Source organism: Ctenopharyngodon idella, chromosome 17 (assembly GCF_019924925.1).
Source record: "Ctenopharyngodon idella isolate HZGC_01 chromosome 17, HZGC01, whole genome shotgun sequence".
NCBI lineage: Eukaryota > Metazoa > Chordata > Actinopteri > Cypriniformes > Xenocyprididae > Ctenopharyngodon > Ctenopharyngodon idella.
The window spans coordinates 8,983,696-8,995,772 of record NC_067236.1 but is presented as its reverse complement, the minus strand read 5'-3'; the positions used below and the strand labels follow the sequence as shown (position 1 = coordinate 8,995,772).

General features: G+C 36.9%; 1 protein-coding gene across 13 annotated transcripts in view; it reads left to right on the top strand.

Annotated features, from left to right (window-relative positions):
* Positions 1-9,413: 9,413 nt before the first annotated feature.
* Positions 9,414-12,077, top strand: part of ank3a (ankyrin 3a) — a 95,055-nt gene continuing 92,391 nt past the window's right edge. For 8 of the 13 annotated variants that reach the window (XM_051867163.1, XM_051867162.1, XM_051867159.1 and 5 more), the window contains exon 1: positions 9,414-9,968. In XM_051867163.1, coding sequence (XP_051723123.1) covers positions 9,852-9,968 — 117 coding nt within the window. In that variant the 5' untranslated portion in view covers positions 9,414-9,851. The remainder of the gene's footprint in view (positions 9,969-12,077) is intronic. The other 5 variants (XM_051867166.1, XM_051867172.1, XM_051867165.1 and 2 more) reach the window with 2 other exon arrangements.

Genomic DNA, 12,077 nt, shown 5'->3' with positions numbered 1-12,077 from the left:
CACCTCCATCCAATAAACATCTGATGAATTGAACCAAGTTGCTGTCTTATAGTTTTTTTTTTCTTTTAGATAAACTGTTTCATTCTGATATATGTCATAATAAGAAAGAAAAGCTCTGTCACTGCTTCTGTTTAATTGTGACTTGTGGAAATTTGGAGAACTGTGCTTTTTTCCATGTTATTTTTTGACCATATAGAAGCTAAATTCTAATTCATTGGTTTTGTGCATGAATTTGGCAAGCAGTGCCACTTTCACTTGCGATTTGTTCTGCCACTGCTGCGTTTGTCCCATTTGAAAAAAACTGGGTGCTTGAGGATAAAGTGCGGATATCTGTATAAATGGCCATAATAAGCTGAATTGTTTTTTCCTTTTTCCTTTCATCAGCAGGGAAAGAAGTAGGAGTAATATCTTATCAATAATAGCTTATAACTGTCATTTGTATATTGTAATTACAACGTTTGATAAACACTAATGTGCTAAAATTTGTAAGTATCCAAGTCAGAACTATTAGTAGGCTGTAAATTGCAACTTTCTGTGTTGAATGAACACAGTACAAGTTTCATTAAACAAGAAAAGCATATAGTGGCTTTATCACAAAAATCAGTATAACTGAATCCCTAATCCTGACTTGATATTGTTTCTACAGGTAGATCTGCATGTACGTTTCTGTCTCTGCGCTGACTAGGTAGTGAAATTAATCCTCTGATCTCTTAAACAGATTAGCGATTAGCACGCTAACAGTGCCAGATCATGTTCTGATTGCTGTTAGCATGAATGCTAACTCAGACTCCAGCTGTCACTCAGTCACTGCCAGTGTGCTCAATTAAGCAAGCTAGAATGATCTGTGACACAGCAGAACACAACATGACAGGATATGTCTGACTCACATACTTGTTTAGCTATTCTCATAATTACAGCCTGGAGATAAATGTGTGTTTGCATGCATGTGTGTCCATTGAAATGTTTTTGAGGATTAATGGCCATCATAATAACATTCAGCTTTCAAGTTGGGACCATTAGGAAACATCAAAGTGATGTTCCAGGAAATGAAACCCATTATTAGCTAGAAAAGCCAATGCAACAATACCTATTTGAATCTGAAATACATTTTCAGTAAATCATAAAGAATTAAAAGCTAAGAAACAAAGGAACAGTCTTGTCAGACTTTTTGTACAAATCTGTGAAAGAATATTTCTGTTTTTCAGAATGCATTTTAATTGTATGACAGTTTTGAATTCTGTAACCAGTTGGTGGTGTTAAAATTTTTTTAAAAGTAAACTTTTAAGACTTCATATATATATATTTATTTGTGTGTGTGTGTGTGTGTGTGTGTGTGTGTGTGGTAAATGGCAAAGTAACTACATTTGGTGTGGTGCAAATTTTAAATGGAAAGTTAAGCATATTTAAATAAATATAATTTAAACTATTTGTTTATACATTACTTTTGCAAGGATTTTTAATGTTTGTTTATCTTTTTCTAAAATTGATTAGGCCATATAAGAGACATTATTTTAAATTTTGTAAAAGAAAGATTTGTGTCCATTCAAAATTTTATAGATAGCTAAACCTTTATTTCTGAGAACTTACTTGGGACTTGTGGGACATCAGTGGGACTTATTTGGAACTTGTGGGACATCAGTGGGACTTATTTGGGACTTGTGGGACATCAGTGGGACTTATTTGGGACTTGTGGGACATCAGTGGGACTTGTGGGACATCAGTGGGACTTATTTGGAACTTGTGGGACATCAGTGGGACTTATTTGGGACTTGTGGGACATCAGTGGGACTTGTGGGACATCAGTGGGACTTATTTGGAACTTGTGGGACATCAGTGGGACTTATTTGGGACTTGTGGGACATCAGTGGGACTTGTGGGACATCAGTGGGACTTATTTGGAACTTGTGGGACATCAGTGGGACTTATTTGGGGCTTGCCGTCTGCCATAGGAAGAGGACTAACTGGTTTTCGCATATTTGTAATCAGCTCTCCCTGATTATATCTGTGTGTATGATGTTCCTGAATTCAGAAAATTGCCTGTAGACATGAATTGCCTGAGGTGCATCTCTGTTACGTAGATTCAGCTTTGAAGTGGTAAAAGTGATTGACAGCGCTAAGCTTAGTGTGTGTGTGTGTGTGTGTGTGTGTGTGTGTGTGTGTGTGTGTGTAATGTAATACTGGTTCAGAACATAAGATACAAGTAACGCTACTCAAAACCTTCACATAGGTTACACACATGTGCATACACCAAATTAGAGCTGAGGTTGTATGTCAAACTAGTCAGTAAGATTTCTTAAAGTTTTTGGAGTTTGTTTATAAAGCTTAGTCTGTGAAATAGCACCCGTGTAAGTGTTTGGATCAAGGCTGTGAAATTGACAGCTTAGAGAAACTCCTGTGCCAGCACAAGCAAGCAGATGGCATACAGACCCACTGATGGGCACACACATATGGTCACACACAAAGATATATCACATGCACACACACACAGAAAAACTGCAGACTTGCATTCACAAATTCATTCTTATTTACTATATACGGCATATATTAAGATTCAGCATGCTAGGAGTGGAGCTGGGTTACATAATTTTTTTATCGTCATCAGTGACACAAAACTGGGTTCTGCATTAAATGTCATTCGAGTACCTCAGGCTTTTTGGATTTCTGAATGCCCTCCTTTACTGGGTCTTTCCACAGACACAAACCCCTCTGAGTTCATCATTATGGACTGAAATAACCAGCTCTACCAGAGCGTAAAATCAAATCGTTCCTTTTTCCCTTGCTTTTTATTTTATTTTATAATAATTGGGGAAACTTTTCTCTTTTCACTTTTTGAGCTTCTTCTTCAGGATTTCTATTCATCAAAGAGTCCTGAAACAGTGTATCATAATTTCCACAAAAATATTAAGCAGCACAACTGTAAAAATACACATTGATAATATATATATATATATATATATATACAAATGTTTCTTGAGCAGCAAATCAGCATATTAAAATGATTCCTGAAGGATCATGTGACACTGAAGACTGGAGTAATGATGCTGAAAATTCAGCTTTACAATCACAGGAATAAACTACTTTTTAAAATATATTAAAATAGAAAAGTTGTTTTAAATTGTAATAAAAATTTTACAATATTACAGTTTTTACTGTATTTTGGATCAAATAAATGCAGCCTTTGTGAGCATAAGAGACTTTTTAAAACATTTTTTAAAAAGTTTGAAAAAAAGTTTTAAATGGTAATGTAAATATGGTCGTCCCAAACAATGCAGTGCTTACAAAGACAATTCTGTTACTGTGACATTACGGTTAGCATAAAGCACCATTAGCATTTGAAAGCACTTAGGTGGCATCACTATGGTGACAGGAATTTTTTTTCCCTGCTGTGACACAGAGAACTGGCCATTTGCAAGAATAACATGGTCCACTTTGCGATCGATCTGTTCCTCTTGATGTTGCATAAGTGTTTTTAAGGGATCAGATTTATTTATACAGCTAACTTGAGCTGAAAGACAAATACTGTGGGCATGATGCTATTCACACAGGAAAGGATGGACTCAACTCAGCTCTCTCCATCTTTATTGTGAACACTTATGGTCTTTTCCATATATGGCAAGAAGGCTTTCACTGTCTTTTATAGAGTAATATTTAAATGCTATTTAGAGAATTGATCAGGCCTTGAGTGTGTGTATTATGCTCAAGAGTGACGTTTACCTTGTGTAACACACCCCTTGTGGTTAAGGAAGGTAATGCCTTTCCTTTTAAAAATGTGTGTGTGTGTGTGTGTGTGTGTGTGTGTGTGTGTGTGTGTGTGTGTGTGTGTGTGTGTGTGTGTGTGTGTGTGTGTGTGTGTGTGTGTGTGTGTGTGTGTGTGGGAACTCTACATTATGGGGACAGAATGTCCCCGCAAAGATGGCGATATCTGAAATCTTTGTCCTTGTAGGAACATTTTCTTGATCCCATGAGGAAAACAGCTTGTAAATCATACTATATGATGTTTTTTTGAAAATGTAAGAATGTTTTCTGCGATGGGTAGGGTTAGGGTTAGAATATAAATTTTGTACAGCTTAAAAGTCATTATGTCTGTGGAATGTCCCCATAAAACATGGAAACTCAACGTGTGTGTATATGTGTGTAAAGTGGGCTAACTAGGTTAACATACAGAGAGTTAATGTCACCTGTCATCTCTCTAGAGAGGAGACGAAACAATAGAGTGTGACCTGGCTTCATTATAAAGAGAGAGAAGGGGAGAATTCATTTTTTCCATGTATATAATGTGAGTCCTGTGGCAAGGACATAACCTCCTCAAACAGAACATTTCACACGAGACAAAGATTTCATGAATTTATGGAACTCTGTCTGAAGTGGCTGTCAAGTTCATGTGGCATTTTTATTGGTTGATTTAAAAAAAAAAACTATATATATATAAGGTCAGGATTTGAACCGGTGTCCACTTACACGTTAAATGACTGTAGCACTACACTAACACAAGTTGACCATTGACCTTTGACTGGATGTGACCTATAATAGGCATGTACTAGCACGTTTTCAGTTGAAAGTCTAGAGCAGGAATAGGCAACATCGTTCCTGGAGTGCTGCTGTCCTGCAGAGTTTAGCTCCAACCCTGAAAAAAAAAAATCACTTGCCTGTAACCTCAGCCTGCGTCTCAATGTGCATATTATCCATCCTAAATAATATGTGACATTAGTAATATTCAATATTATTTAGGGCGGATAGGGTGGATAGCACATTGGGATGCAGGGTCAGTAATCCTGAAGACGCTGATTAGCTTGTTCAGGTGTGTTTGATTAGGGTTGGAGCTAAACTCTGCAGGACAGCGGCATTCCAGGACTGATGCTGCCTGTCCGTGGTCTAGAGGCTTTAGACAGATGCCTTGATTGGCTGACGAGATTCAGAGACATGCCCACAACATTACATTATATGTTTTGACTACATTAGTTCTCTCTTATTCAATGATTTCATGCTTTGCACATTATGTTTTTTTTTTTTTTTTATCAACTGTACACTCTAAAAATGCTGGGTTGAAAATGGACAAACCCAGCAGTTGGGTTAAATGTTTGTCCAACATGCTGGGCAGTTTTATTTAACCCAACTATTGTTTAAAAATTACTATATGTCTGGCCTAAAATGAACCCAAAATAGGTTGGAAAAATAAAAATCAGACACATAATTACTAGAGGAAACAATAATAATCAAAAGGTGAGCATTTATTAGTTAGCAATATAATAAATGTTTATTGTTTAATTGTTCAATTATTGCTGTTATTGCATGCTGTTTTATTGTTTAATAGGAGGACCAAAGTATAATGTAGAGCAAGTCTTATTTCAAATAGGCCTTTATTATTTTATTTTATTTTATATTTTATTTTTATAAAAGAGTCTATTGTACACGGTAATAATGATGCTTTGGACCTACAGCAACATTCTGTAAAGAAAAAAAAAACTTCCTTTTGTCATTCAGAGTAATCAGAGTAGATATTCAGAGAATGCCTTTTCTTTTTTTCATTTTCACATTGCTTCAATTTCTCTTTCAAACCACAAGAGGGCAGTAGAGCACCACTGTAAGTTCCAAGATCAGGAGCATATGTGAATATTGCAGTATTACGGCTTAGTGAATTGATTTGCATGCATATACATGCTGTGCAACGTTTAAGCAGTAACATTTACATATATTGGTTATTGTCCTCAGTATTCAGCTGTGAATTTAAAGCTGCCATTTTGCAATTTAGGATTATCATTTTGAAATGATCCCTACACTATTTTTAAATCATCCCTATACTTGCTGTCTAAATGTGGATTGAGGGCAGGGTCCCCTCTGAAATTTACAGCAGCACTTAAAGGACCTAAATGTTTTGCAACACAGGGCCAGCACTCTAAAAAGTAATTTATTCACGGGACCTGTTACCACAACTTAAATGAATAACTTGAAATTGTCTTGATAACTTTGGAAATTGGGTATAGTGTATTTCTAGTTCCCAGCATGTTTTGTAGGTGATATTTTATGCATTAAAGGGAGAGACCTGTTACTGTTCAATGCTGTTATGTTTGACATTTAAAGGAGTTTCTGTAATATTGAAGTTTTTGTGGTTACCTTTGTGCTGAAGAGTAGATACATAAAGGTGAAAACTATGTTGACTTTATTAGCAATAACTGGTACTCTAATGCCAGTGACAAGTAATATCTTACTTGTTCGATAAATATACACGCTAATGAAGTTACATTTAACATGTGCAATGATAGTTGTGGATTTTATCAGATATAGATAAGGTTAATTGGTTCCAGGGCTACAACACAAGTAGTTGGAGGAACTTAATTTATTTGAGTGATCAACTTTAAAATTTCCTCTAAAAAGTTCCTCTAATTCAATATGTTTTTTTTTGGGTGAAAATAATTTCATTCAAAGTTGTTTAAAGTTCATTGTTAAAAATGTTAATAACGGTTGCGTACCTTTTTTTTTTTTTTTTTTTTTTTTCTTTTCCCCAACACATTATTTTTTTAGAGTGAGGATAACATTTCCGGATGTCCCCTTCGACAGTGGCCCGGAGGCCTGAGGCCCTAAATTTAGCTTTGGCAAGTTACCAACCATTGCCTGCCTGGTGACTATTGAAATTGCATGGTCTATGTCCAGAACCCTTCATGGCGACTGTATCATCAAAGGCAGTAGACAGGGAAAGTTAGTTCCTTTAATGGTTACAAAAAACAAATTTAATATAAATGTAATGAAAAATTTGTGATTTACACTACTGTTCAAAAGTTTAGGGAAAGAAAAGAAAAGTTTATAAAAGAAATTAATACTATTCATCAAAGTTACGTGATTGAATTGAACATTTACACTGTTACAAAAGATTTCACACATCTATGGTTGTCATTGGAGAAAGTTGCTAACCAGCAATATCTGTCCCTCTTCGTAATCTGACAATTCTGTACTGAAGACAGGTTTTGTTGGCGTTCACAGTCCTTATGATTTATCAGTACTTGCCCACATGAAGTTACAGATTGTTTTCAATGGAAGCTTCCGTTTTGTTTTGTTTGTCTGATCTGACAGTAGCTGATTTGATGGGTTTAGCTTGGCTATCTGATCTGACTGGTCCAGCTGTTGTGACTATTATCACTGGTCAGTTTGAATTGAATGCTGAACTGGTCACTGCTGGTGGAGGTGCTCAGGGGTGCATTTCTGCTTGTGCATGACTGCAGAGGTCACTGGGTTCAACAACTAAGCACAGAGATGCATCATGGGTAATTCCCCAAGGTGTGATGGGGTGGAAATGGTCTCTTTGTTGATACGGGTGAGCTGGGAATGTGCAGCACACACTGTCCCAAGGGAGTAAGGAACCGTGACTATGAGCACAAGCTTTGCTCAGTGTGCCAATGAATTATGAATCAGCTTTTCAGGAATCGTTTGGACTCTGATGTGCTGTGATCAGCTCTTAGTGCTGGCACCTTTACAACCAATCATTTAGTAGTGGTCATAGTTTTGATGAATGGGTGGGTCGGCTTTTTAAGGGGTAGTTAAGGGTCCAATTCTCACTATTATCTAGTTGCTTATTAGCCTGCATATTACTAGGATATTGGCTGTTTATTAGTACTTAAAGCAAATATTAATGCCTTATTCTGCATGACCAAATTCTACATTCCTTAATCCTACCCAATACCTTCATTTCACAACTACCTTACTTAGTATTTATAAGCAGTAAGGAGTTTACTGAGGCCAAAGTCGTAGTTAATAGTTAGTTGTAGTGAGAATTGGACCCTAATCCAAAGTGTGACCAAAAAAGGTTCCTGAGATTGTGTGTGTTTATAAAAACAAAAGCAGTACGATAAAAACAGAGTTCCCAGACAGAGGTAGTGTATGTGTTGGGCTTTTTGCCCAGTCAGACGGGTAAATGGACCCTTTCGACTTGTGTTTGTGGCAGTAACAGTGTATTCAGAGCAAAGGGAACTGGGCCAGGCTGAGAGTGAGCCAAAACAGACCACTTGCTCAGTCTGACTGGGACTTTAAGACAATGTTGAGAAGTATTGTAGTAAAAGAGTTTTTTTTTTTTACATCATACTTTTTTCATTGGATACCTCTTTCAAATAGAGACTGATGCAAATTAGTACAAATCACAAAAATAAGATGATAGTCACAAAATAGTAAAAATCATTTCTGTCTAATAAATTATCAGTGAATACCACTCAAGGTTTGTATTAAATAGAAAGTGATTTATATAATTGGTCTGCACACAAATAATATTAATTACTTTCTGTTTAATAAATTACCAATGGTATTTATTAAATAGAAAGTAAAAAAGACACTATAAATAACACTTTTATTTTTATTAAATAATTAATATCAGATATATATAACATATGATGCGTTAATGAGCTGCAGCGTGTGAAGACCAATATTATAACGGATTAAAGAGTGATTACACACAATACAGGAAAACTCATAATTTATTCACCCTCATGTCCTTCCAAACCTGTATGACTTTACCTTACATCTCCTTTTGTGCTCCACAAAGGAAAGTATTGTTCACAGTGCTCTTTTCCATATATTTTTTTGTACATTGAAACTCTTGTACATTGGAACTTTGGTGTTCCATGGAAGGAAAAAAGGTTTGAAATGAAATGAAGGTGAGTAAATGATGACAGAATTATTATTTTTGAGTAAACTTTCCATTTAAGACATTACTACATGTTTAGCATGTAGTTAAACAATGTGTGTCATCCAAAGGAGTGAAATGGATTGGGCTTTTTGGTGTTTTTTATTCTCTTCTTCTGTCACACACACATTAAGTGCAGGGTGTTTTGTACAGGCAGTGACTGAGGCAGTCGTGGAGTTGCCAAGGACCCTACTGCGCTCAGGTGGCTGATAACGCAGGAGAAAACCAACATGGCTGCCGTCACTCCATACTCAGAATGTCAGTGACATCAGAGAGAAGCCAAGAGCTGTCACACGTGTGAACCACGATCGCTTTTCACTTGTGTTCATTCATCTCTCATGTTTCCCTATGGGAAAGACACTGGGCTTTATGGCCACACTGATTTTAGCTGGCCATGAATTCACCCAAAATCCCAATATCTGTATAAATATCTAAATACAATGATCCATTACCAATACACAAAATATTGTGTACATGTCTAAGTTTGTAATGTGTGAAAATATACCTCTTTCTTCTTTTTGAGTGGGTCAACTGTTACCATAATGTGATTGGAACAGTAGTGGTACCCTCCCTCACATCGAATTGTGTGTGTGTGTGTGTGAGGGAGAGAGATCGCACATGCATGAGCTAAATTGTGCAACACCCCTCCCCTACAACCACCATGCACACACACACACACACACACACACACACGGTGCTGGTGGGGGGCTTCACATATGCGCATATATTCACACTCGCACAAACTGATGTTGATTGTTGCGTACACGGTTCAGGTAGGACCGTTTGTGGATGGCTGAAGAGAGAACGTGGTTTCCGTAGTAACCACCCCAGCTGCCCTCCTCCACCCCTCTCTCTCTCTTTCTTTCTCTCCTTCAGTTGTTCACTCGTGCCTGGTGATGTTGGTGTCACCATCCATTTCTCTTTCTTTCTCCCACCCTCTTTCTTTCTCTGTATCTTCTTCTTTCTGGATATGGTTCCTTGAGCAGCCAATGATAAAGACTGGAGGAAAGAAAACGGAGTAGTCGGGTTTTTTTTTTTTTCTTTTCTGGATGGGATCTTTCTCTTCCACTTGGAGGGTTTTTTTTGGAATCTTTGGAAATCTTCCATAGTCTGGACGTTTATCTCAGTGTATTTGTGTGAGTGTGTGTGTGTATGGTTGCTGTGGGGACGTGGCTGATGCTTGATAATGGCTCATGCGGCGTCTCAGATTAAGAAGAATAAAGATGTGGATATTAATGCACTGGAGGATGAAAAGGAAAAGAAGAGGAAGAGCAGGAAACAATCGCGGGATCAAAAGAAAAAGGTACCGGGAATGCACCCGCACACATACGTGTTATTACAGGGAGATTGATTGGGTTTGTGGGACGGCAACATCTCGCCTGTTACTGCTAGTGAGTTTATCGTGTGTGTGTGTGTGTGTGTGTGTTAAATCTGTGCTGCAGTGCCAAGGTTACACTTTACATTTACCGCTCACCTTCCTTCTCACATAAACACACACATATGTCCCATAAACAGCCAGCCATGATGTGTGTGTGTGTGTGTGTGTGTCTTCTTGTGCGTTCAGGTTAAAAATGAGAGCATCACACTGCAGCATGTTCTGAGAGATTTTACTGTCCTCTGAAACGTGTGCGTGTGTGCACGCGCACAGACACTCGTGTATTATACATCACATCCTGATTTATTGATGTTTGTTCTGTACAGAGTGATGGAATGAAGCATGCGGATGTTAACCGTGCTAACTGTCTATCATTTCATATTATAGAGACACAACACACACATACACACAGCCTATATCCACCACACCCAGACAGATCTTCTTCAGCAGTATCTCTGCGGTTCCTATTTGTTCTTCTGTTGCTGCTGTGAAATTTTAAACTGGAGTGCGTTTTGTGATTGTGGTTTAAGACATGAAGTGGTTTAAGACATGTGTTAGCGATGGCTGGCTGGCTGCCTCCCTTTTGCTTCCTTTAACATGTGTCTTACCTGTGATCAACACACCGAGCTGTGTTAACGTCTGTTGACCTTTGCTGTTTTATGATTTGTGTGTGTGTGTGTGTGTGTGTGAGAGAGAGAGAGAGAGACAGAGAGATTTCACCCTCTACTAATGTTCCATAATAAAGCATTAAAACACTGAAAAACTGAAAGGGTTTGAGAGAGAGAATTCACATTCAACAATATCAATACATTTTTATTTTATCAAAAATATTTATTATTTTTAATATTGTTAGACCAATATATTTTATTTTATTTTAAGTACTTTTTTCTTTTGTTGGTTTAAGTTTTCATTGTATTTTATTTTATTTTCATTATCACTTTTATTTTATTTTTTTATTATTTTATTTCCTTTCAGTTTATTTTATTATTTTATTTTATTATTTACTATTATTTACTATTTAATTTGATCTTTTCCATTTAATTCCATTCAAATCCATTTAATTTGATCTTTTTCATTCCTTTACCATTGCTGTCACCTTATTTATTCATTTATTCATTCATTTATTTGTTCGAATTTTATCTCATCTTATTTTCTTGAAACAAGAATGAAATGTGAAATAAGAATAAGTGATGAAATGAAAGTATGAGAGAAAAGAGGACAGTGTTTCCTTCTAACAGAGAGACATCATAAAAATGGAGGTTAATCTGTGTCGCACTCTTGCATAGAGGAGGTAATTGCCTTGGCATTGTGGGACAGAGACACACATGTGCTTTCACACACACAAGTACATCACATGCATCTAATAGGAGAGCAATTATGAAGTCTAGTTTGCCAAAGATAGACTTGTTTTAAATATGGGTTTCTGGATGGTTGGGAACCAAATGTAATGTTTGAAGAACTGACCATCGAAAGACCCATTGATCAAGCTTTAATTTTATTAGTCAGGAACACGTGTCACCCTTGATGTCTATGGTGGATGCGGCCTTGGTAATACCATGGTATATAAATATCATTTTATCATTTGGTACAATGATATATATCAAAATGGTACACTTTTCTTCCCCATAGAGTGGGATTCTCTGTTTATTTTAGTGTTTGACTCCTCTGAGTTCTCTCAGATTATTTTGAGAACACACAACTACAGATCTCATTGTTTTAAAGCTGTGTCACACAATGTAGATTTCTGCATCTTAGGTTACGCCGAGGGTTGCCGTGGGAACAGGGAACCATCTGTTGTGATATGGGAGTCAGGCCGTCTGAGTGTCACTGACCTGATCTCAGATCAGTCCACAGGGTGTTGTTGTGATTTAATGAAAGGTCTCATCTCTCAGGGGCCAAAGTAGGTGTCCATTTCACACAGAGCTATAACAACTTGTATGTGTATGTAAACGTTTTTATTCAGGCGTGTATTTAGAGTGACTTTAGTATAAAATCAATCTGTTACACTTAAGAGAAAGGCAGTCAGGAACATAAAAT